Source organism: Pelodiscus sinensis, chromosome 19, assembly GCF_052426305.1.
Source record: "Pelodiscus sinensis isolate ZL-2025 chromosome 19, ASM5242630v1, whole genome shotgun sequence".
NCBI classification, from domain to species: Eukaryota; Metazoa; Chordata; order Testudines; family Trionychidae; genus Pelodiscus; species Pelodiscus sinensis.
The window spans coordinates 2536535-2562336 of NC_143070.1; the positions used below are offsets into that span (position 1 = coordinate 2536535).

General features: G+C 63.7%; 1 protein-coding gene and 1 long non-coding RNA gene across 11 annotated transcripts; one reads left to right on the forward strand and one right to left on the reverse strand.

Moving 5' to 3' along the window:
- Nucleotides 1-54: 54 nt before the first annotated feature.
- On the reverse strand, nt 55-25802 carry LOC102446875 (butyrophilin subfamily 1 member A1-like). Of its 9 annotated transcripts, none has more exons than XM_089770694.1 (13): nt 25713-25802; nt 24384-24559; nt 22241-22357; nt 20636-20983; nt 18102-18386; nt 16073-16177; nt 14066-14086; nt 13274-13294; nt 11771-11791; nt 11139-11159; nt 10297-10323; nt 9778-9810; nt 55-1344 (listed from the first exon to the last, which is right to left on the reverse strand). In XM_089770694.1, exons 2-13 carry the CDS (start codon nt 24394-24396, stop codon nt 827-829), a joined length of 1530 nt encoding a protein of 509 aa, XP_089626820.1. In that variant the 5' UTR covers nt 24397-24559; nt 25713-25802; the 3' UTR covers nt 55-826. The 9 variants fall into 9 exon arrangements, with proteins under 9 accessions (XP_089626820.1, XP_075774245.2, XP_089626823.1 ...); XM_075918130.2 differs by lacking the exon at nt 25713-25802 and adding an exon at nt 24995-25028; XM_089770697.1 differs by lacking the exon at nt 24384-24559 and having other exon boundaries at nt 25713-25737.
- On the forward strand, nt 9708-15600 carry LOC142825924 (uncharacterized). Of its 2 annotated transcripts, none has more exons than XR_012900237.2 (3): nt 9708-9832; nt 10323-10464; nt 15464-15600. It is a non-coding gene; the product is annotated as an uncharacterized LOC142825924 (long non-coding RNA). The 2 variants fall into 2 exon arrangements; XR_012900238.2 differs by lacking the exon at nt 9708-9832 and adding an exon at nt 9853-9941.

Genomic DNA, 25802 nt, shown 5'->3' on the forward strand with positions numbered 1-25802 from the left:
CAGCAACAATCCATTTCCTAGAGGGGGGACACACCAGAGAGCAACTGCACAGGGGCAGATGGAAACATTTTATTCAAGCGACTGATTCCCACACAGTTCCCCACACACAAGTTACACAGGGGCTGGGCAGGGAGGGGGCCCTGGTCTGTGTGTGTGGGGGGCTGGGAATGGGCGACAGGGGAGGGGTCACTGGATGTTCCCTCCCCCTGGGGCACCTGGCACTGGCCACTGGGGGCCGACAGGACACGGGGCCGGAGGGGCCTTTGGTTGGACCCCGTCTGGCTGCTCTGCTGTTCCCTGGTGAGCGCCCCCCATAGACTAGCTCAGGCAGCTCCCTGCCGGGCCTGCTGGCCTGTCCCAGACACTCCCACCCCCGTCACTCAGGCTGGGGGCTCACAGCGTCGTGCCAGGGATTTTCTGGGCAGCTACAATCCCAGGCAGCGCCGTTCAGCGTTGCAATAGCCCAGCCCCTGCCTGGAGCTCGCTCCTTGTCTCCAGCTCTGCAGGGAGAGCAACGTTCCCAGCAGGCAGCAGCTTCAGGAGCCAGGGCGGCTGCTTTCCTGAGCCCAGCTGGCCCCAGAGCCCCTAAGCCGGGGGGGCTAGTGCGGGGCAGAGCCGTTGGGCTGGTCGATTTGTGTGACCGGATCTGAACTCCGCCTGTCCCCAGCCCGGCTGTTCGCTCTGCCCCTGCCCAGCCCCCAGCTCTGCCCCACAGGGAGGGAGGGGGGGAGCTTCTGGGGTCACAGAGAGGAGGAGCCGGGGTGGGGTACAGGGGAGTCGTCCAGGGTCACAGAGTCTGGGGGGTGTGAGGCCAGAGGGGCTGTTGTCATGGAGACAGTCGGAGTGTTTTTGTGTCCCACATCAAGATCCAGGGTCGGATTCTCTCCCCGGGGAGGGAGCCCGGCGGGAAAGTGAAGATCGGGGCCTCGGTTCCAGCATCGATAAATGTCACCTGCCCCCGGTCACAGTCCAGACAAACCCGGATCCTGCTGGGGGGGCTCAGGGACAGGAGGGCCGCAGGGCCAGTGAGAGACAGGAAGTGATCCCCCCACTGCCGCACACCCCAGATCCCGCCCTGGGGGCTCAGGCTGAGCTCTCCCTTAGTGCTCACAGACTCTCTGGCCACCCCCACCCCCACCCCCCAGTCTCGCCCACCCCCCATCTCCGCCTCCCAGCAATGTCTCCCCGAGGTGAAGCCCTCCCGGCCCAGCACACAGGGCACAGTGTCAAATCTCTCCGGGGTGTCGGGCAGTGGCTGCCATGTCCGTTCCCATCTCACACGTTTCCCGTCCTCCGACAGGACGAGCCGGGGATGCGCCGTGTCTGGATCCAGAGTCACGTTGGCTGGGGGGGGGGAGAATCAGAGCGTGAGGGGCAGAGCTCGGCCCTGGGGGGTCGATGGCGTCAGGGACAGAATCTGCCCCAGCTGGGCCGTGACTCAGGGACTCTCCTGCCCCCCGGGGCGCCCGGCTCTGAGTGGGGAGCAGCCCTGAGGTCTCGGCCCAGCCCAAGGGGAGATGGGGAGCGGGAGGCCCAGGGCAGCAGCAAGGGAAGGTTCAAGGGAGTTGCTGGGTGAGACTGAATCCAGCAACTCAACTACCAGTTGCCTCCAGCCCCCCACCAGCCCTCCAGCCCGACCACCTGCCCCCCCGCCCACTGCCCCCCACCAGCCCTCCAGCCCGACCACCTGCCCCCCCGCCCACTGCCCCCCACCAGCCCTCCAGCCCGACCACCTGCCCCCCCGCCCACTGCCCCCCCACCAGCCCGACCACCTGCCCCCCCGCCCACTGCCCCCCACCAGCCCTCCAGCCCGACCACCTGCCCCCCCGCCCACTGCCCCCCACCAGCCCTCCAGCCCGACCACCTGCCCCCCCGCCCACTGCCCCCCACCAGCCCTCCAGCCCGACCACCTGCCCCCCCGCCCACTGCCCCCCACCAGCCCTCCAGCCCGACCACCTGCCCCCTCGCCCACTGCCCCCCACCAGCCCTCCAGCCCGACCACCTGCCCCCCCGCCCACTGCCCCCCACCAGCCCTCCAGCCCGACCACCTGCCCCCCCGCCCACTGCCCCCCACCAGCCCTCCAGCCCGACCACCTGCCCCCCCGCCCACTGCCCCCCCACCAGCCCTCCAGCCCGACCACCTGCCCCCCCGCCCACTGCCCCCCCACCAGCCCGACCACCTGCCCCCCCGCCCACTGCCCCCCACCAGCCCTCCAGCCCGACCACCTGCCCCCCCGCCCACTGCCCCCCACCAGCCCTCCAGCCCGACCACCTGCCCCCCCGCCCACTGCCCCCCCACCAGCCCGACCACCTGCCCCCCCGCCCACTGCCCCCCCACCAGCCCTCCAGCCCGCCCACCTGCCCCCCCGCCCACTGCCCCCCACCAGCCCTCCAGCCCGCCCACCTGCCCCCCCGCCCACTGCCCCCCACCAGCCCTCCAGCCCGACCACCTGCCCCCCCGCCCACTGCCCCCCACCAGCCCTCCAGCCCGACCACCTGCCCCCCCGCCCACTGCCCCCCACCAGCCCTCCAGCCCGACCACCTGCCCCCCCGCCCACTGCCCCCCCACCAGCCCTCCAGCCCCACCACCTGCCCCCCCGCCCACTGCCCCCCCACCAGCCCTCCAGCCCCACCACCTGCCCCCCCGCCCACTGCCCCCCCACCAGCCCTCCAGCCCCACCACCTGCCCCCCCGCCCACTGCCCCCCCACCAGCCCTCCAGCCCCACCACCTGCCCCCCCGCCCACTGCCCCCCACCAGCCCTCCAGCCCGACCACCTGCCCCCCCGCCCACTGCCCCCCACCAGCCCTCCAGCCCGCCCACCTGCCCCCCCGCCCACTGCCCCCCCCACCAGCCCGACCACCTGCCCCCCCGCCCACTGCCCCCCACCAGCCCTCCAGCCCGACCACCTGCCCCCCCGCCCACTGCCCCCCACCAGCCCTCCAGCCCGACCACCTGCCCCCCCGCCCACTGCCCCCCACCAGCCCTCCAGCCCGACCACCTGCCCCCCCGCCCACTGCCCCCCACCAGCCCTCCAGCCCGACCACCTGCCCCCTCGCCCACTGCCCCCCACCAGCCCTCCAGCCCGACCACCTGCCCCCTCGCCCACTGCCCCCCACCAGCCCTCCAGCCCGACCACCTGCCCCCCCGCCCACTGCCCCCCACCAGCCCTCCAGCCCGACCACCTGCCCCCCCGCCCACTGCCCCCCACCAGCCCTCCAGCCCGACCACCTGCCCCCCCGCCCACTGCCCCCCACCAGCCCTCCAGCCCGACCCCCTGCCCCCTCGCCCACTGCCCCCCCACCAGCCCGACCACCTGCCCCCTCGCCCACTGCCCCCCACCAGCCCTCCAGCCCGACCCCCTGCCCCCTCGCCCACTGCCCCCCCACCAGCCCGACCACCTGCCCCCTCGCCCACTGCCCCCCACCAGCCCTCCAGCCCGACCACCTGCCCCCCCGCCCACTGCCCCCCCACCAGCCCGCCCACCTGCCCCCCCGCCCACTGCCCCCCCACCAGCCCTCCAGCCCGACCACCTGCCCCCCCGCCCACTGCCCCCCCACCAGCCCTCCAGCCCGCCCACCTGCCCCCCCGCCCACTGCCCCCCACCAGCCCTCCAGCCCGACCACCTGCCCCCTCGCCCACTGCCCCCCCACCAGCCCTCCAGCCCGACCACCTGCCCCCTCGCCCACTGCCCCCCACCAGCCCTCCAGCCCGACCACCTGCCCCCTCGCCCACTGCCCCCCCACCAGCCCTCCAGCCCGACCACCTGCCCCCCCGCCCACTGCCCCCCACCAGCCCTCCAGCCCGACCACCTGCCCCCCCGCCCACTGCCCCCCACCAGCCCTCCAGCCCGACCACCTGCCCCCCCGCCCACTGCCCCCCACCAGCCCTCCAGCCCGACCACCTGCCCCCCCGCCCACTGCCCCCCCACCAGCCCGACCACCTGCCCCCCCGCCCACTGCCCCCCCACCAGCCCTCCAGCCCGCCCACCTGCCCCCCCGCCCACTGCCCCCCACCAGCCCTCCAGCCCGCCCACCTGCCCCCCCGCCCACTGCCCCCCACCAGCCCTCCAGCCCGACCACCTGCCCCCCCGCCCACTGCCCCCCACCAGCCCTCCAGCCCGACCACCTGCCCCCCCGCCCACTGCCCCCCACCAGCCCTCCAGCCCGACCACCTGCCCCCCCGCCCACTGCCCCCCACCAGCCCTCCAGCCCCACCACCTGCCCCCCCGCCCACTGCCCCCCACCAGCCCTCCAGCCCCACCACCTGCCCCCCCGCCCACTGCCCCCCCACCAGCCCTCCAGCCCCACCACCTGCCCCCCCGCCCACTGCCCCCCACCAGCCCTCCAGCCCGCCCACCTGCCCCCCCGCCCACTGCCCCCCCACCAGCCCGACCACCTGCCCCCCCGCCCACTGCCCCCCACCAGCCCTCCAGCCCGACCACCTGCCCCCCCGCCCACTGCCCCCCACCAGCCCTCCAGCCCGACCACCTGCCCCCCCGCCCACTGCCCCCCACCAGCCCTCCAGCCCGACCACCTGCCCCCCCGCCCACTGCCCCCCACCAGCCCTCCAGCCCAACCACCTGCCCCCTCGCCCACTGCCTCCCACCAGCCCTCCAGCCCGACCACCTGCCCCCTCGCCCACTGCCCCCCACCAGCCCTCCAGCCCGACCACCTGCCCCCCCGCCCACTGCCCCCCACCAGCCCTCCAGCCCGACCACCTGCCCCCCCGCCCACTGCCCCCCACCAGCCCTCCAGCCCGACCACCTGCCCCCCCGCCCACTGCCCCCCACCAGCCCTCCAGCCCGACCCCCTGCCCCCTCGCCCACTGCCCCCCCACCAGCCCGACCACCTGCCCCCTCGCCCACTGCCCCCCACCAGCCCTCCAGCCCGACCCCCTGCCCCCTCGCCCACTGCCCCCCCACCAGCCCGACCACCTGCCCCCTCGCCCACTGCCCCCCACCAGCCCTCCAGCCCGACCACCTGCCCCCCCGCCCACTGCCCCCCCACCAGCCCGCCCACCTGCCCCCCCGCCCACTGCCCCCCCACCAGCCCTCCAGCCCGACCACCTGCCCCCCCGCCCACTGCCCCCCCACCAGCCCTCCAGCCCGCCCACCTGCCCCCCCGCCCACTGCCCCCCACCAGCCCTCCAGCCCGCCCACCTGCCCCCCCGCCCACTGCCCCCCCACCAGCCCTCCAGCCCGACCACCTGCCCCCTCGCCCACTGCCCCCCACCAGCCCTCCAGCCCGACCACCTGCCCCCTCGCCCACTGCCCCCCCACCAGCCCTCCAGCCCGACCACCTGCCCCCCCGCCCACTGCCCCCCACCAGCCCTCCAGCCCGACCACCTGCCCCCCCGCCCACTGCCCCCCCACCAGCCCTCCAGCCCGACCACCTGCCCCCCCGCCCACTGCCCCCCCACCAGCCCTCCAGCCCGACCACCTGCCCCCCCGCCCACTGCCCCCCACCAGCCCTCCAGCCCGACCACCTGCCCCCCCGCCCACTGCCCCCCACCAGCCCTCCAGCCCGACCACCTGCCCCCCCGCCCACTGCCCCCCACCAGCCCTCCAGCCCGACCACCTGCCCCCCCGCCCACTGCCCCCCACCAGCCCTCCAGCCCGACCACCTGCCCCCCCGCCCACTGCCCCCCACCAGCCCTCCAGCCCGACCACCTGCCCCCCCGCCCACTGCCCCCCACCAGCCCTCCAGCCCGACCACCTGCCCCCCCGCCCACTGCCCCCCACCAGCCCTCCAGCCCGACCACCTGCCCCCCCGCCCACTGCCCCCCACCAGCCCTCCAGCCCGACCACCTGCCCCCTCGCCCACTGCCCCCCACCAGCCCTCCAGCCCGACCACCTGCCCCCCCGCCCACTGCCCCCCACCAGCCCTCCAGCCCGACCACCTGCCCCCCCGCCCACTGCCCCCCACCAGCCCTCCAGCCCGACCACCTGCCCCCCCGCCCACTGCCCCCCACCAGCCCTCCAGCCCGACCACCTGCCCCCCCGCCCACTGCCCCCCACCAGCCCTCCAGCCCGACCACCTGCCCCCCCGCCCACTGCCCCCCACCAGCCCTCCAGCCCGACCACCTGCCCCCCCGCCCACTGCCCCCCACCAGCCCTCCAGCCCGACCACCTGCCCCCCCGCCCACTGCCCCCCACCAGCCCTCCAGCCCGACCACCTGCCCCCTCGCCCACTGCCCCCCACCAGCCCTCCAGCCCGACCACCTGCCCCCTCGCCCACTGCCCCCCACCAGCCCTCCAGCCCGACCACCTGCCCCCCCGCCCACTGCCCCCCACCAGCCCTCCAGCCCGACCACCTGCCCCCCCGCCCACTGCCCCCCACCAGCCCTCCAGCCCGACCACCTGCCCCCCCGCCCACTGCCCCCCACCAGCCCTCCAGCCCGACCACCTGCCCCCCCGCCCACTGCCCCCCACCAGCCCTCCAGCCCGACCACCTGCCCCCCCGCCCACTGCCCCCCACCAGCCCTCCAGCCCGACCACCTGCCCCCCCGCCCACTGCCCCCCACCAGCCCTCCAGCCCGACCACCTGCCCCCTCGCCCACTGCCCCCCACCAGCCCTCCAGCCCGACCACCTGCCCCCTCGCCCACTGCCCCCCACCAGCCCTCCAGCCCGACCACCTGCCCCCTCGCCCACTGCCCCCCACCAGCCCTCCAGCCCGACCACCTGCCCCCTCGCCCACTGCCCCCCACCAGCCCTCCAGCCCGACCACCTCCCCCCCGCCCACTGCCCCCCACCAGCCCTCCAGCCCGACCACCTGCCCCCTCGCCCACTGCCCCCCCACCAGCCCTCCAGCCCGACCACCTGCCCCCTCGCCCACTGCCCCCCCCACCAGCCCTCCAGCCCGGCCACCTGCCCCCTCGCCCACTGCCCCCCACCAGCCCTCCAGCCCGGCCACCTGCCCCCTCGCCCACTGCCCCCCACCAGCCCTCCAGCCCGACCACCTGCCCCCCCGCCCACTGCCCCCCACCAGCCCTCCAGCCCGACCACCTGCCCCCCCGCCCACTGCCCCCCACCAGCCCTCCAGCCCGACCACCTGCCCCCCCGCCCACTGCCCCCCACCAGCCCTCCAGCCCGACCACCTGCCCCCCCGCCCACTGCCCCCCACCAGCCCGACCACCTGCCCCCCCGCCCACTGCCCCCCACCAGCCCTCCAGCCCGACCACCTGCCCCCCCGCCCACTGCCCCCCACCAGCCCTCCAGCCCGACCACCTGCCCCCCCGCCCACTGCCCCCCACCAGCCCTCCAGCCCGACCACCTGCCCCCTCGCCCACTGCCCCCCACCAGCCCTCCAGCCCGACCACCTGCCCCCTCGCCCACTGCCCCCCACCAGCCCTCCAGCCCGACCACCTGCCCCCCCGCCCACTGCCCCCCACCAGCCCTCCAGCCCGACCACCTGCCCCCCCGCCCACTGCCCCCCACCAGCCCTCCAGCCCGACCACCTGCCCCCCCGCCCACTGCCCCCCACCAGCCCTCCAGCCCGACCACCTGCCCCCCCGCCCACTGCCCCCACCAGCCCTCCAGCCCGACCACCTGCCCCCCCGCCCACTGCCCCCCACCAGCCCTCCAGCCCGACCACCTGCCCCCCCGCCCACTGCCCCCCACCAGCCCTCCAGCCCGACCACCTGCCCCCCCGCCCACTGCCCCCCACCAGCCCTCCAGCCCGACCACCTGCCCCCTCGCCCACTGCCCCCCACCAGCCCTCCAGCCCGACCACCTGCCCCCTCGCCCACTGCCCCCCACCAGCCCTCCAGCCCGACCACCTGCCCCCTCGCCCACTGCCCCCCACCAGCCCTCCAGCCCGACCACCTGCCCCCTCGCCCACTGCCCCCCACCAGCCCTCCAGCCCGACCACCTGCCCCCCCGCCCACTGCCCCCCACCAGCCCTCCAGCCCGACCACCTGCCCCCCCGCCCACTGCCCCCCACCAGCCCTCCAGCCCGACCACCTGCCCCCCCGCCCACTGCCCCCCACCAGCCCTCCAGCCCGACCACCTGCCCCCCCGCCCACTGCCCCCCACCAGCCCTCCAGCCCGACCACCTGCCCCCCCGCCCACTGCCCCCCACCAGCCCTCCAGCCCGACCACCTGCCCCCCTCGCCCACTGCCCCCCACCAGCCCTCCAGCCCGACCACCTGCCCCCTCGCCCACTGCCCGACCACCTGCCCCCCCGCCCACTGCCCCCCACCAGCCCTCCAGCCCGACCACCTGCCCCCCCGCCCACTGCCCCCCACCAGCCCTCCAGCCCGACCACCTGCCCCCTCGCCCACTGCCCCCCACCAGCCCTCCAGCCCGACCACCTGCCCCCTCGCCCACTGCCCCCCACCAGCCCTCCAGCCCGACCACCTGCCCCCCCGCCCACTGCCCCCCACCAGCCCTCCAGCCCGACCACCTGCCCCCCCGCCCACTGCCCCCCACCAGCCCTCCAGCCCGACCACCTGCCCCCTCGCCCACTGCCCCCCACCAGCCCTCCAGCCCGACCACCTGCCCCCTCGCCCACTGCCCCCCACCAGCCCTCCAGCCCGACCACCTGCCCCCTCGCCCACTGCCCCCCCACCAGCCCTCCAGCCCGACCACCTGCCCCCTCGCCCACTGCCCCCCCACCAGCCCTCCAGCCCGACCACCTGCCCCCCCGCCCACTGCCCCCCACCAGCCCTCCAGCCCGACCACCTGCCCCCCCGCCCACTGCCCCCCACCAGCCCTCCAGCCCGACCACCTGCCCCCTCGCCCACTGCCCCCCCACCAGCCCTCCAGCCCGACCACCTGCCCCCTCGCCCACTGCCCCCCCACCAGCCCTCCAGCCCGACCACCTGCCCCCCCGCCCACTGCCCCCCACCAGCCCTCCAGCCCGACCACCTGCCCCCTCGCCCACTGCCCCCCCACCAGCCCTCCAGCCCGACCACCTGCCCCCTCGCCCACTGCCCCCCCACCAGCCCTCCAGCCCGACCACCTGCCCCCCCGCCCACTGCCCCCCACCAGCCCTCCAGCCCGACCACCTGCCCCCCCGCCCACTGCCCCCCACCAGCCCTCCAGCCCGACCACCTGCCCCCTCGCCCACTGCCCCCCCACCAGCCCTCCAGCCCGACCACCTGCCCCCTCGCCCACTGCCCCCCACCAGCCCTCCAGCCCGACCACCTGCCCCCCCGCCCACTGCCCCCCACCAGCCCTCCAGCCCGACCACCTGCCCCCCCGCCCACTGCCCCCCACCAGCCCTCCAGCCCGACCACCTGCCCCCCCGCCCACTGCCCCCCACCAGCCCTCCAGCCCGACCACCTGCCCCCTCGCCCACTGCCCCCCCCCACTAGCCCCATTCAGCTGCTGCCTGCTGCTCTCCCACCCTCCCGTTCTTACCAGGCACTGCCAGCCCTCCAGCCCCCTTAAATGCTGCCCCCTCCCTCAGTCTGCTGGTGCCTTCCCCATCCTGACGTGCCTCCCTGTGTGGGCACAGGGGGAAGGCGGGAAGATGAGCAGGAACAGCCATGGAGCTCGTGGGGAGGAGGAGGAGGGCTCTCTTGGCCCTGTGCGGCCAGGCTGGGCGTGTGCCCAGGAAGCTCTGCCGGGCGCACGGCCCAGGAGGCAGGGGAGGGACGGTGCCTGGAATCTGGACCCAGGGCTGCATGTCAGGCCAGGGCTGCACAACCTGCCTTCAGCCCCTGCTGTGAATTCTGCCTGTGAGCTCTGCCCTGAGCAACCAAGTCCCCTCCCCCAGTCACAGTCAGCAGCAAACGGCACTGGGACACTGACAGACCCTGAACTCGACTTACCTTCTAGTACAGGCGGCGCAGCGCTTCCCAGCCCTGAAAGCAACACGGGATCAGAGTGAGAGCCCCTCCGAGCAAGGGCAATAGCAGAGGGCAGGGCGGTGCAGAGGGAGGCCGCTCGCCGGGAGGGATGGCCGTTGAGAGCTGCGTCTGCTCCCCGGCACTGGGTCAGAACCGGACGTGACTGTGCCCAGTGCTGGACGGGGACATGGCCTTGTCCTCTCTGTCTCCCAGAAATGGCGGGCTTCTGAGAACTGAAACGAGCACCAAGCCCTGGCCCAGCCCTTTGCCCACCTGCCCCCCCAGGGGCAAGAACAGCATCTCGCTGAGACGCCTTCGGGCTCCCAGTGTGCCCAGAGAACCCTTTTAGGCCCCCAAACCAGCTGTTCTGGTCCCAGCAGCCTTTGCGCCTTCCCCCTCAGCACAGCGCCGCCCCGAGGGGCAGAGCACAGAGGCTCTGCCTGAGAGGGGCAGTCCCGGGGCAGGGGGTTTGCGGACTGATTCCACAGGAGCTGTACTTACCTGGGCAGACGATGTCTCTTCTCCAGGCTGAAAGCAAACACGGAGGGGTGAGAACTCAGCTACCAAAGGCAGCAGCCCCGGGGCTCTGGGATGAGGAGCAGCCGCCTTACGGTGAACCCGGGCGAGAGCCACGTGACGCAGGAACAAGGGCCCGTTTTGGGGCGCTAGGTAAGTGCTTTGCCCCTCGCTCCATCGAATGTGCCCAGCCCCCCTTTGCCACAGAGACACAAAGGTCCCCCCCTCTCAGCCCCCTCACTGCTTCAGGGGACCAGGTAGCGCCAGTGTCTAAAGCAGGCGGAACAGGGTCAATTTACCTTCGGGCCAGTGCCAGGCCTCACACCCTCCTCGTGGCCAGTGGGCACCCCCCTGGCAGGGTTTGGGGGGAGGGAGCAGGGGGTCTCCATGCATCTACTGGCCCTGCCTGCCTGTATCTAAACTGCCCCATACATTTCCCTGGGGGAAGATCTTGAGGGAAGGGAGAGGGCAGAGGAAGGACGAAAGGAGGCAGGATGGGGCAGAGCAGGGGCTGGACTTGGCGGGGGGGGGGGGAGATACTGACACCCAGGGCTGCAGGGACTCACCTGCCAGCAGCTGGGCTGTGGCCAGACTCAGGCCTTGGCTCTAACCGGCAAGGCAGCGACAGAATCCAGCCCTAGGGAGCCTGTTCGCCTCCAGGGAATCCTCCCTGCTCAGGGGCTGGGTCTCAGACACTTTCTGTCTGGAATTGGCCCCCAGAGCTCCTTGCTGACCCTCCCCCCCCCGGCAGAAGGTGACAGATCGATTGACCCAGGGATCGTTTCAATGCCACGGACAAGGCTGCCTGGGAGAAACAGGGAACTTACCAAGTTCTCTCTGGAGGGTCCCTAGGGAAGACAGGAGGAGACACACACACAGTAACTAAGTGCCCCTCTCACAGGACGGATGTAACCCCCCCCCCCCACCAGGCCGCCTGCCCCTCCCAACCCCACTGATTCAGGGCGTGGGCGGGTCAGCTCCAGAGGTCTGGGGAGAAGGGTCCATTGGCCAACCCACGGGCAGGGCACAGAGCACCTGTGGAGCCCCATGAGACAGCCACACAGCAACTGACCATCCACAACCGGCTCGCGTCCGCTGGCGGGACATGGGCCGGGGGCTGTAACACTGGGCCCGAGCTCTGGGACCCTGCGAGTCCTGAGTCTGTTCCCAGGGCTCAGCTCTTCATGTGCAACTGCTGTGTAGCCCTAACATCAGTGACCTCTGAACTCGCCTTGAGGGGGTGACTGTGACCCCTGCACGGCCCCTCATGGACCCCACAACGTCCTCTCCCTGGCTCTGGGGGGCTGGTACGTGGGGTGTGACCACAGCAAGGAACCAGGGAGAATCCTTTTCTGTGTCACTCCACAAAGAATAGTGCACACGCCCCCCCACCTGAGCACCTGAGCCTGCCCTGTCCCCAGCCCAAGCCACAGAGAGAAAAGGGCCTTTTGAAACTTACCCACTTCTCCAGTAAGTATCCCTGAAAAGCACAGAAAGAAAGGTCAGGGATTGTCAGCCCCTTGCTCCCTGAGCCAGTGTGAGAAGGGACATCCTACAGTCACACAATCCATTGGGAAAGACGCCGGCTTTCTATGGACATTCGGCAGATAGCACTTCCCGAGGAAGTTCTCCTGGGCCTGGACGGCTGGGTCCGAGTTCATAGAACCCCAGGGCTGGCAGAGACCTCAGGAGTCATCAGATCCAGCCCCTGCTCTAGGCAGGACCAACCCAACTCCATCATCCCAGCCAGGGCTTTGTCCAGCTGGGACTTAAACCCCTCTAGGGATGGAGACTCCACCCCCTCCCTCGGGAACCCAGCCCAGCTCTTCCCACCTGCCTAGGGAAATAGTGTTTCCTAATATCCAACCGAGACCTCCCCCACTGCAACGTGAGCCCATTGCTCCTTGTTCTGCCACCTGCCTCTCTCCATCCTCTTTGGACCCTCCCTTCAGGGAGTTGCAGGCTGCTCTCAAATCCCCCCTCACTCTTCTCTTCTGCAGACTGAACAGACCCAACTCCCTCAGTCTCTCCTCATAAGTCATATGCTCCAGCCCCCAAATCTTTTTGGTCGCCCTCCACTGGCCCCTCTCCAATGCGTCCACAGCCTTTCTGTAGTGGGGGGCCCAGAACTGGAGGCAATACTCCAGATGTGGCCTCCCCAGAGCGGAGTACGAGTTAGGTGAATATGGGGTTATTTTTATTACTTAACTGAGGAACAAATGTGTTTTTTACCTATTTACTACAGGGGCCTATCTCTGTACAGCCAGGGTGAGCTACACTTTAATAACAAAATAAATGTGCATTACAGATATGAGAGGCCAGGCCTAAAGCCTAGGACCAGAGACAGACAGTGGTAACCCCCTGGGGACTAGCCAGGGCAGGAGGGGAAGGAGGTTGCAGAAAACAGATGGATTTGCTATGACCAGATTCTCTCGTTCGGTTCTATTTCCCCAGACTCCGCTCTCCTATTCCGCGCCTCTCCACACACCCCCCTGCCCTCGGACCCCGGGTTACACCGCACACGCCCTGCACACCCCTCCCCCACCCAAACTTTCGTGAGGCTCTGGGGCTCTCGCGCGCCTCCACCCCGCCACCCCAATCCTCGCAAGGCCACATGGCTGCTGAGCCCCTCCCCACACCCAAGGCCGGCAAGGCCACTCAGCTCTTGATGCCCCCACCTCTTCCCTACCCGAGCCCCCACGGCTCCCATGTGCTTCTCAGCCGGGTGCTTCTCACTTGAGCCCAAACTGTTACAATGACACAGGCTGTTCTCTCCCAGGGCAGCCTGCAAACTGAGCCCCTCACCCCAGCCCCACCCCAGAGCACGGCTTTGCATGAAAAACAAAAAACCCCACACAAATGATTCCCGGTAAGGACCTGAGCAAGGCCGGGGAAATCTTCTAGTCAATGGAACAGCCCAGCAGGGCGCAGAAAAGGCTCCAATGGGAAAAATCCAACTTACCAATCGTACTAAGATGTTTCTCTAGAAAATAAAGACCCAGATACAAACACAAATTAGGTAAGAATATTTCCAGTTACTGCAGATTAAAAGAGTCTTTCATTGCATGACTCCCTAACACCGGGTCATAAGCAAACCTCCATTTTCTGTTGGCAACTGTTTCGTATTTACCGGGGCAAAACTGATCAGATTTGCTCTCATCCCAATTCCTTATTTAATACCAAATGAAATCACACACGGGTCCCTTAATAAGCACAACGCACAGTCCTCATGCTGATCCAGCTCTGTGCCAGATGCTGAGCTGTGAGGCTGAATCTCATCCTGATTTATGTTTCAATTTAAAGGGGCTGCTACCGCTGCTCGCTACACTCACCCACCCACCTCTCAGGCGTAGGCAGCCCCTCCTGGCCCTGGGGAGAGCCAGGCTGAGGCACAGCAGCCCTGCCTGTCCCAGCTCTCCCCACTCCGGCCAGCGAGAGAAGGGGGTTGGGCCAGACCAAGACCACGCCGGCCGGCTCTCTCCCCTCCCGCCGCTGGGAAAGGGAGGGCTGGGAGTTGGGCCGGACTGAGGCTGGCCCAGCTCTCTCCCCTCTGGCCGCTGGTGGGCTGGGCTTGGCCAAGGCCACTGCTGGGCCTGCCCTCTCCATCTGACTGGAAGGGGGGAAGCCACGCAGCTCCCAGGCCCCCACCAATGAGAGACAACAGTGTGCAGCTCCAGACCGCCGGTGAGGCTGCATGTCCTGTGTGCCCTCCCCCACCTGGGCCCCCGAGGGGAAAGGGCCATTTGAAACTTACCCACTTCTCCAGTAAGTTTCCCTGAAAAGCACAGAAAGAAAGGTCAGTGATTGTCAGCCCCGGCCTATTAAACAGAGTGAGAAGCAACATCCTACAGTCACACAATCCATTGGGAAAGATGCCGGCTTTCTATGGACATTCAGCAGATAGCCCTTCCTGAGGAAGTTCTCCTGGGCCTGGACGGTTGTGTCTGAGTTCATAGAATCCCTGGGTGGGCAGAGACCTCAGGAGCCATCGGGTCCACGCCCCTGCCCAAGGCAGGACCAATCCCGACTAAATCAACCCAGCCAGGCCTTTGTCGAGCAAGGACTTAAACCCCTCTGGGGATCGAGACTCCACCCCCTCCCTCGGGAACCCAGCCCAGCGCTTCCCCACCCGCCCAGGGAAATTGTTTTTCACAATATCCAACTTAGACCTCCCCCACTGTACCTTGACACCATTGCTCCTTGTTCTGCCATCTACTACCACTGAGAACAGCCTCTCTCCAGCCTCTTTGGAACCCCCCCCCAGGAAGCTGGCGGCTGCTCTCAAATCCCCCCTCACTCTTGTCGTCTGCAGACTAAACAGACCCAAACCCCTCAGCCTCTCCTCATAGGTCATCTGCTCCAGCCCCCGAATCATTTTGGTTGCCCTCCGCTGGACCCTCTCCAATGCGTCCACATCCTTTGTGTAGTCTCCCGCAGCTGTAGTAGGTCAGGACAGATCTATACTAGACCCGCTATATCAAAGGCCAGAAGATTGACCTCCAGAGAGTCAAGTGTCTGGTAAGTACAGACGTGTCCTTAAGCTTCCCCTGTTTTAAAAAATGTGAATAGCAAATCTTCCAAAAGAACCAGGAAACACCATCCCCACCCCCTTCCCCACGCTGCTACAAGGACATGAGCATGTACAACAATGCCTCACATGGAAAGAGAGAGAAGGAGACTTACCAAATGGCTCTGAGTGCTTTTCCTCATCAGAGAACACATTTATTTACATAGCGTTCCTCAAGGAGCGCTAGTGCAGAACAAGGGAGCACGGCTCTTGATTAGCAAAAAATGATTTTAAGTATAGAAATCAGGCTTGGCAGTGCCATGTGCGAAGGTGTAGCAAAAATGTATATTTCATATTGGTTATAAGATTATAAGTATGAGCATAATGATTTGATGTAATGACTTGCTCGTAAGTTCTCTTTCTCGGTCTCTCGTAATTAAATAATGTTACTGCAAGGCCTTGCTCCCTGCTAGTATTGAAGATTAAGTTGTACCCCTAGTAACTATTGATCTTGTCTAATACTCTATACAGTTGTTGTTGGGGGGGTGTCTTTATGACGGTATGCTAACTGCTTCTCTGCTGTCTTCTTAATAAACATGGTGTGTTGCCTTCTCCCCTGAAAAAGATCCCCTGTGCTTCTTATAGGCATAACAAAGGGAGACCAGAGCCAGATGGGAGTGACCCCAGAGAACGGGGAGAGGGAAGACGGAGCAGGCTGCAGATACCTGCTGTGATCTGGCTCTCTGGTCCGGCCCCGCTGCCTATTTGCCTCCTTCCAATCCCATCCCCCTGCGTGTCCGTAAGTACGAACCACCCGGCGGCTGCACTTTGACAAGCCCGTGTCTGGCACAACTTGCCACACAAGGGAGTGAGGGGAATGAAACCTCCTTATCCCCAGGCCTGGGCTCCCTGGCTCCTTGCTGTGCCATTGGGTGGGGGAGGCCCAGCTGGCGCAATAGGCCCCTCTGCAAAGGTGGGTGGGGATGGCCCAGGGCAGTGGACTGAGCTTTTCACCCCGTCCTCCAGCGCTGCCGTCAGGTCCTGGGGAGTCCCCTGAGCCTGCAGCCAGGGGCTGCTGCCGACGATCAGCCCACGGACAGAGGGGAACCTCAGTGGCATTTCCAGCCCTGTGCTGCGGGGGTGGGGCCGTTCTAAGCTCCCATCATGCCAGGCCCAGTGTCAGATCTGTCCCTGCGCGCGGCTTTGAAGGAAATCCCTTGTGGGCGTCCCTGTATTTCCTGCTCCAACATTTACCTTTGATTCTGAAGAGATAAACACTCAGGGCGAAGGAGCCCAGCAAAACCACCAGGGTCACTCCCAGAGACGCCATCCAGGGATTCACCTTTGGGAAAAAGGGATCTGAAAAACACAAGCCCAGAGGCACCCACGTTACTCAGTGAGCAGGGACCCAGCTCTGATGACTCCATGTGTGTAAGGCCGCCCCCGTGGGACCGGTTGGACACAAAGGAGGGAACGTGGCCCCATCGGCACGGCACCAAACACCACAAAGCAACCAAGACAGCCACCACATTTGTACATTGGTGTGCGAGTGAGCCTGGCCTGGCGTGCCATGGGAGACAACGATCAGTCTCCAGTCCCTGGGGCAGCGGGATGGGACTTGTGAGATCTGCCGTGGGAACCTGGACGAGCTCTTTCCCCTCTCTGGGCTCCATTTCCTGGCCAGCCTTTGTGGGGTCCTGATTATTTTGATGCTTGTTCTTTGTAGCAGGCACTGACTGTCAGTCTGTGGCTTTGTGCAGAGCACAGCACAGCAGGGCTACTGTCTCATTCCAGCTATCTAACATAGTACCTGCTGCTAGTAACAGTAACAGGCCCGAGTGTTCACAGTTAAAGTCTCTGATCACCAGGTGTTATGCCAGGGAGCACAAGGCCGTCAGTGTTACAGAACACTCAGAAACTGCTGGGTTGTCTGGAAACAACAGCTTGTAGATCCACTATTTACCCCATCATCTGTCAATGAATCATAATCACAATTCATCCAAACCACTGTGCGGGAAGCGATTTATGATTTGTGGTTCTCCTCTTTAAACCTCAGATCTAAATCCCACCACTTCTTCCTGTGAAACATCACCCTGGTCAGACCTTTTCTCTCTGCCCACACTGCCAAATTCTGGAACACCCGCTGTCTTCACTTCTGTCCCCTCCTCCTCCCTGGCCTCAATGCTCCACTTTCCCTGCCATGAAACCAAAGCTAAACACCACGGCCACCATCTCACTGCCCAGACTGCATTCTTGGCCACTTTACACCCCTCTATTGGCTGCCCTTTTCCAAAGCTTCAGACATGAACCTCTTGCAGTCAAGGATTTAACAAACCATAGATGGTGGTGCTGAAATGTGGGTCCCACTGAACTCAATCAAACTCAAACAATTGACTTCATGGGGTCAAGGATCTGCCTGGAGTTATTCCCTCTCTCCTAAACAGCCAGTAGAATATCTAACCATCATACGTCTGTGCAGAGCGGAAGGATGTTTGGCTGTTTGTCTCCTGCGCCTTCCCTTTACTCTTCAAATACAGTTACAGGTTTTGGGTGAGACATTCAAAACTTCCTCAGTCAAAGAAAGCAAGTAGAACACAGCACATCCTTCAGCCAGGTCAGTGCCCTTATGGCATTTCTGGCAGAGACATAAAGTAACTAGGTTGGTCTGATTACTCCACACAGTGCGGGCAGGAATTTGAAAAACCTCATGTTTGCTCTACAACAGAAAATATTTCTAACAGCAGAGCCATGTGAGTTGGGATTGTGATATTTATCAACAGAGCTATGTCAGTTTGGGACTCTGGCATAAGATAGACCAGAAAAAGTACAGCTTAGCCAGTATAGCAGTGTCCACACCAGTGTTCCCAGTAAGCTGTGTGCTGGGGCGGCCACTCAGGAGAGATTCAGATGCCACCAAGTTGATTAGCAGAGTGCACAGAGCACCCTCAGCCAGAGGGATGTGTTTCTACTGGTGGTGCACATCTGCACATTCTGTTGGTGCATACTACAAAATGTATTCTGCACATGGATGGAAAAACAGAGAGAACACTGACCCACACTAGAAGTGTTTTGTTGGTAGAGCTGTACTGACAAAATCTTCTTAGTGTAGACAAGACTTAAATTAAAATTTTTAAAAAGTGACACCATTAATTAACTAGATTTCTTGGAGGTTTTTGGTTTGTACGTTTGTTTTCAATACACATCATATTTAATCTGATCAAGAGGTTGTTGTCTTTTTTTTTTTCTGTTGCTGCTCAGAGTGTGGTTTTTGATGGTCACTGACCTGAAATATAAAATAATGTTGATTCCTTTTCTTGGCTGAGGCGGGTGTTCCTGACCAAACAGGATAAGTTCTGATTGGAATTTTCCATTATAATGGCAGATGTTTGTGCTCCGTACAGTCCATTGGCTTCTTGGGAATTTGTCTGAGAGGCTGAAGGAAAGGCCTGTCCATTGAGATCTCTCCACGTCACCTGGGGCTCTGGGTACCACCCAGCCGTCCGGCACACCACTCGGATCCCTCCATCCTGGTAATCCTCAACCGACACATGAGGAGCAGAGCCTGAAGCTAGAGACAAATGTATAAATCCATGTTGATTTATGCACATACTGAGCCTAGAGAATAAGAAATTCAACTTTCCCTTTATTCTCAAATGATTATGGACTCAGGGAACTAGATGAACAAGCAACTAATTATTTCATGGAAGGGATGGAAAGCTTTCTCTGCAGTATTGTTCCCTCTCAAGAGCCACACAGATGTGCCATGTTTGGGACTATAGGAAACCCTTTAATTGATCATTTAATTTAGCATTAGCAGATTCTGAAAAAAAAACCAGAGAAAAATAATCCTTGTATTTCAAATGTGCCTCAAGGTGAAATGTCACCTTTTTGATTATGGAACCTCTTCTACCTGGCCCTGCATATTCAGAACTAAAGCAGAAGGGGAGAAATATCTGGACACCTACTTGAGCATAATCATCTTCATAATGGACTGCCCCCTCGCCATGCTTTAGAACATGGAATTTTGGACACAGATATCACTAACTCAAAGGTGCTTTGGACAAATTAGCTCAAGTAACTTCTCAGTCTTCATAGAATCACAGAATGGCAGAACTGGAAGGGACCTCGAGAGTCACTGAATCCAGTCCCCTGCCCCCATGGTAGGACCAAGCACCAGATCATCCCCGACAGGTGTCTGTATGAGCGGCACTTAAATATCTCAGAGATGGAGATTCCACAACCCCCGGCGGCAAGTTTCACCATCCTGACAGCTAGGAAGTTTTTCCTAATGTCCAGCCTCGACCTCCCTGGCTGCAATGTCATGTCATAATCTGCTGGCTCTGTTTCTCTTATTTTGGTGTCTGTATCGTTCTTGTGTGTGAAATTAGACATACGGGGCATGCACTGGCATCATGGTTTCAATCTGCCATCCAGGGTGTTCCCAATGCTGGGATGTTAAATTTTTTTAATTAAATCGTCTGCAAACTGCCTTTTGTCTGTAAGTCGTTGCAGTGGTTGGTCTTAGGAAGTCGCATGACCTCCCTAACTGGCCTTGGCTGGGGGAGACCAGGGAACTGGCCCAGCAGGACCGGGCAGGGAGGAGCCCCAGAGAGCGGGAAGGCGAGTGGCAGTGGCGGTGTCAGCACCCCAGGGGAACCCCCAAGGGGTCGTCTGTGACCTTCACCCCGTCACAATCTTCAACCACCTGACTGATGAGAATCAGTAGAGAGCTGCCCACCATGGGGTGAACTCTTCCTCCTTCCAGCTGTGTGTCGTGTTCTCCAGAAAGCAAGGGACCCTCCCAAGGTGACACCAGAGCGTCCCAGGGCAGTAAGTCACGTGGTTCTCTGTTCTAGATTAGGGATGTCAGTGACCAGTCGACTAGTCGACTAACCGATAAGCAGGAGCTTACCGGTTAGCACTATCGACTAGTCCATCGTACCCCCCCCGCCCCCCCGGGCGCTCTGCAATGTTGGGGCAGGGGAGCCAAAGCACAAAGACGCTGGCTCTGACCCACAGGAGAAGGGACTGATCAGTCTGCATCACTTTCCCTGCTGCCGCTTCACACGGAAAGGGCCAGGGGAGCCGGCGCGTGAAGATCAAACTTCAGAGACTTCAGTGAAGGACCTTGTCCTACCCTCTGCTCCCCCCACTGCCTCTCGCTCCCTGGCCACTTCCCCTCTGGCCCTTTGCACCTCCTGGCCATGCAGCAAGGCCACAGCCAGGCAGGGACCAGGCTGGAGCCTCCCTCTCTAGCCCCCTGGGCCTGCCCAGCCCTGCTCTACTGACGGTGCCTTCTCTGAGGGAACCAGGCCCTGCCCCCTCCTTGGCCAGGGCCTCACTGACTCTCTGCGGGCAGCTCTCTCTATAGGGCTGTCCCTGCAAGCTGCACCCTGCTTGGCTCTTTCAAAGCCTCCCCCAATGGGCCAGGGCTCTGCCCAGGCCCCCTCCAGCCTGCACTGACCCTTCCCAGCCAGAGTGGGGCCGTCGCCCCCCACAGAAGGAAATTTGCATATTGGCCAATTATCTCGGGAAACAAAAAGCCATTCCTGGGCATTAGATTTAACCGTGAGACCATGGGAGATCGGGTTTTGTGACCCTGTTTGGCCCATTTACCACACCCGGGAAGTGTTCGGTGAAAGGGTGAGATGACTCTTGAGGAAGAAGGCGTCATAATCCAAGGGCACCTTCTCCAATTGTCTCCACATTTGGTACAAGTAAGTGAGTCACCTCGGCAACAGACCGTGGGTAAACTGCTCAAATAATTCGACTCACTCGGTGCCATGCCCAAGAGACGTGCAGACACACGCTACTGACCTGCCACTTTTAGTTCCAGGACGGCTTCTTCAAAAAAGAGGCCATTTTGAACAAAACAGCTGTACCGCCCTTCATCAGAGAGTCTGACGTGGAGAATTTTCAAGGTAACATTCCCCTGGCTCAGACCATCTTTCAAGAGCTCTGTCCTCCGCTGGTATTCTGGCATCTGCTGCTCGTACTGGTCCTTTCCATCGCTATAGCGATGGACGAATGGGGAGAGATGGGACCGGAACCAAGTCACCGCCATGTTCTCAGCGCTCATCCGGGGGGCCAGGTGACAGGGTAACACGATCTCTTCCCCCACCACGGCCGTGACAGGCCGGTCAGGTCCCTCCACTGTAAATTGTGCTGTGGAGTGTCCCAGGAGAGAAGGGAGAAAAGCTCAGAGAGACGATCTTGTCCATTCAGTCAGTGGCACACACAAAACCGGTCCTGTTTGCTGTAGTTTGTATTCCCTGGAGCTACTGGGAGGAGACCCAGCACATGGAGATGTCACCAGCCTATGGATCTTGCAGGCCGGGCTGGAGGGAGACCCCAGCTGAGAGAGCTAATGCCAGGGAGAAGAGTCCTTCCACCTTGAGCCTGAGGGCATGTGGCCACCTCCAGAGCAAGTGTCCAACCCCCGGCATCCCTGTGGCACAGTCAGGGGCAGGGTGACGGGATTTCCTTTAACATTCCCCATTTTTCAATGTAGGAAGTGCCCAGTGCGGAGAGAGCACCATGGAGCGAGGGCAACTCAGCCCCCACCTTAGACTTAGTCCCGCAGGAACCCTGGGCCCAGCCTTGCTCAGTTCCAAGGACTCTGCCAGAAGGAAGGTGGAAGTGGAGCCCTTGAGGTCCGGGAGGCCGCTGGGGCGGTGTCTGCCCTGCCAGAAATAATAATTCATTCCCCAGATAACTATTTAGAAATAAGCTTTTTCCTCTTCCCAAACAGGAGTGGACGCTCACCTTGGTATTTTGAAATAAGGGGAGTTCTTTTGCAATGACTGCCCAGTGTAGACAGGCCCTGGGTAAAGACGTGGGAGCGAGGACTCAGATCCTGTCACTGGCCCATCTCACCGGGGTCGTACAGAAGCCAGGAGAGTTCCACAGTAGCAGGACAATCCCCCCGCTTACACTGAGCTTGCTGTGTTATGTTTACACACTGTGGGTACGTCTGTACTGAACGCTTATTTCAAAATAGCACGTCTGCACTGCAGGGAAGCCTCAAAACTAGTCCGAGGCAGACTGTAGATGGGCTACCTCAATGTAGAGCCCCAGGAGGCCCTGGGGAGGAATAACTTCGAATGACCCTGGTGAGGGGCTATTTTGAAATAGCAGCAGCGGAGCGTCTAGACGTGCCTTATTTTGAAATAGCTATTGCGGAAGAGGCGTTATTCCTCACAGAATGAGGTTTACTGATTTTGGAATAAGCCGCCCATTGTTTTAAAATTATTTCGAAAGAAAGGAATGGCTGTGCAGACGCCCGCATTGTTATTTCAAAATACCGGTGCAGTGTAGACGCACCCTGGGAGAAGTTCCACTGACTCCGAGTTGCGCATCTTGTTAAGACACTTCTGAGACTTAAGCCCTCTAAGAAACAGCAGCCCCAGCGCAGAGTCCTACCTGATTCCATGCTGCGCACATAACAAGTCAGGAAGAAAAGAAGAAAACCAGGCAGAGGGGAGCTGGCTCTGGCGCTCTGGCAGATGGAGGGAACCTTCATCTTCCCCGTAACTTCATCTGAACAACAGGAAGGAGAAAACAAAAACTGACCACAGTGAGCAGGACACTGACTAGCATTAAGGCCAAGTCTAGACTGGCAAGTCACTGTGCAGTAAATCAGCCCCAGCGCTGTGACGTTCAAGGTATCCACCCTGACAAGGCACTTACCCCAGGCCTGCACTAGGGCCTCAGTTCAAAATAACCCCCCTTAGGTTGAATTTAGAGGTGGAGCATCCACCCTAACAAATCCCTTCTTTCCAAATAATGGGCCGCTTATTTCGAAATCTGGACTCCTGCTTTCCTCGGGGAATAGTGTTAATTTTGAAATAGCTATTTCGAAATAGCATTAGTGTGGACGCTCCAGTGTCATTATTTCAAAATAACTGCTCCCCAGAGGAATCTGAACTAGTTACTCCCTACGGCTTCCTGGGGCTCTAAGTCGAGGTCTCACATCCTCATTAACGGAGCCTGCTTCGGACTATTTTTGAGGCTTCCCCATACAGGGCATTCCTGCTATACGTCTCCCCAGTACACTAATGTTGCTGACCCTTGTAGGAAGTGTTGTGTTATACGTCCTCCCATTCCCTGCTCTTACGTCATGCAGAAAAAAAGAGACCAATTAGTGCAAATGGAAGTCAGCCGTGGGAAAAAATAGCCCCGCTTTACGTCGTTTCACTCTACACCCCCATGTTTTGGAACATATCTTGGGTGTACAGCGGGGAAGCCCTGCAGTGGGAACACGCTATTTTGATGTTGTAAAATCAGGGAAGTTATTAAGTGAAATTTAGTGATGTTGAAATCGTTTCCTAGTGTAGACATGGTCTCTGGGTACACTAGCTCTGCAGTCACTGCACTCTGCTATGCGTAACAGCCTCCTTCCCCTCCCCTCCAGCAGGGTGGGAATGGCAGCTGAGGTAACTTCCGGGGGCGCACAGCCCCTTCCTCTCCACTTACACCCCCCCCCCCCACTGAACTGCCTCTGCCATGTGGGGTCCTGGTTCGATGGCATGGCCTCCCTCTCTGCCGGGCTGCCTTGAGAGCTTGGTTCTATGGGGTGGGGCAAGTTTGGGCCCAGCAGTTGCAGCAGAGGCAACCTATGGTGCTATATTTTAATACCCAGGTCCCAGTCCCTGTGAGTGTCTCCAGCTCCAGCTGGAGTCAAGGGGTAGCCTCACAATGCACATTCCAGTTGGGTCAGCCTCACTGGAATGGGCCTCCTGCAGCTGCTGCTCAACTCCAGCTGGAGCCAGGCAGCCTGTGGGGACCAGTACCACAGTACTAAAAATAGCACCATGGGCAGCCTCTACTCCATTCTCACAGTCCCACACCAGGAGCAGCTGGGATGGAGACTGTGGTAATACCATTGCAGCCCCAGGGCTGGTCCACAACATTTTGCCCTCTGAGGCAGGGAGCTCAAATGACCCCCCATGCCTGCTTTTCTCCTGCCTGCCTGTTATGTCTCTTGCTCCCTCCTTCCTCCAGCACAGCACTCCCCCATCTCTGTGCATCTAGAGCAGAGAGAATACATTTGCACCAGCAGCAGACACAATTTTCTACACTCTGGGTCCTAGTGGTGTCCCCCCCAGTCTGGCACCTGAGGCGGCCACCTCAGTTCACCTCACGGTAAGGCCAGCCCTGTGCAGCCCAGCTCCAGCCCCACAAACTGCTTTTCACATGAAATGCAAAAGGTGAGGGGGGGCAGGGGGTGTACTAAGGGGAAGGAGGGCAAGGAGAGGAAGGGGCTTGTGTGGAGGGCAGGGGGGCACGCCAGGAGAAGAAAGGGGGGGCACCAAGGGGCAGGGTGGAGGACAGACAAATGCCAGGGACCAAGGGGAGACAATGAGGAAAAGGGCAGGGGAAAGGAGAGGGGAGGTGTCAGTGGGAATGGCAGTAGGGAGAGGACAGCATGATGCTAGGAGAGGAGAGGGGAAGGGCACTGGGGGCAAGAGGAAGGAAAAGGAGAAAGGGGAGCGAAATGAAACCTGAAAGAAAGAAAACCCAAAATATTTCGTGTTCCATAATACATGATTCAAACCAAACCAACCATAACGTGCCATTTCCCAGCCAACTCTACCAGGTTTGACTCGCTCCTCCTCCCATAGGTTTCCTCGGGATATTGCAACGCCAGTGGCTTGTCAGGAAGGAGGAAAGGATCCGTTTCACAACGTGTAACACATTTCCCTGTGTCCGTGTAGCCTGGAGCCCCCCCTCAGTGACACCCTGGAGCACAAGATCAGCTTCAGGCACATGCAGAAGGAACCAGCTGCGGTTTGCTGCCCTGGCTGGTTCCCGGCAGGACTCGATTGGGCTTTACAAACCCAAGAGGATTCACCCCACCGGCAAGAGGGGGAAAAGCTCAGCGAGAGCGGGCGGGGAACCAGACGTCGTGCAGCGAGGGGCCTGTCCCCGCAGTCTCGGGCGGGGTTTGTCACAGGTCGCCCCGGGGACCAGGAGCGGGCGCCTCGCTCTGCACAACCCGCAAGAGGCAGAAATTCCCAACCCAGCCGGCGGGCAGAGGGATACCCCGCGGGGGTGGGACCCCGCACGGAGCGGGGCCAGTGCTCGCGGGGCGGCTCCCGCCGGGTGTTTCCAACCATCCGCCCGCGCCCCGCGCGCTCCCAGGCTCGACCAGCCCCGCCCGGGGGCAGCACGTACCGGGCTGGAGCCGCGGGGCGCGGGACGCTCTGCCCCGGGGCGCTACATGCCGCTGGGCTGGGTCCGGATCCCGCTGCTCCGCCCCCACCGGGGCGCTCCCAGGCCCGCAGGGTCCCGCTGCTCCGCTCCCGCCGGGACGCTCCCAGGCCCGCAGGGTCCCGCTGCTCCGCTCCCCCCGGGGCGCTCCCAGGCCCGCAGGGTCCCGCTGCTCCGCCCCCCCCGGGGCGCTCCCAGGCCCGCAGGGTCCCGCTGCTCCGCCCCCGCCGGGGCGCTCCCAGGCCCGCAGGGTCCCGCTGCTCCGCTCCCCCCGGGCGCTCCCAGGCCCGCAGGGTCCCGCTGCTCCGCTCCCGCCGGGGCGCTCCCAGGCCCGCAGGGTCCCGCTGCTCCGCTCCCGCCGGGGCGCTCCCAGGCCCGCAGGGTCCCGCTGCTCCGCTCCCGCCGGGGCGCTCCCAGGCCCGCAGGGTCCCGCTGCTCCGCTCCCCCCGGGGCGCTCCCAGGCCCGCAGGGTCCCGCTGCTCCGCTCCCGCCGGGGCGCTCCCAGGCCCGCAGGGTCCCGCCGCTCCGCCCCCGCCGGGGCGCTCCCAGGCCCGCAGGGTCCCGCTGCTCCGCCCCCCCCGGGGCGCTCCCAGGCCCGCAGGGTCCCCGCGCGGCTCGGTAGGGACGGGGACCCCGGGGCGTTCGATTGGGGAAAGTGAAAGTGACAGTGGAACGTTCGGACCCGTCACGTGGGCCGGCTGCAGCGCGCGCTTCTCGCTGCGCTCGGCTCCCGGGGCGGGCAGTGGGTATGAAAATATCAAGGGGAATTGCC

Excerpts from the sequence above, each read along its gene's own strand:
- LOC102446875 (XM_089770694.1), bottom strand. Across the intron at positions 18,387-20,635 it reads CCTGGAACTAAAAGTGGCAG|CTTCAGGCTCTGCTCCTCAT; the intron begins GTCAGTAGCGTG and ends ATTTGTCTCTAG. Across the intron at positions 14,087-16,072 it reads TTATCTCTTCAGAATCAAAG|GGAAACTTACTGGAGAAGTG; the intron begins GTAAATGTTGGA and ends TGTGCTTTTCAG.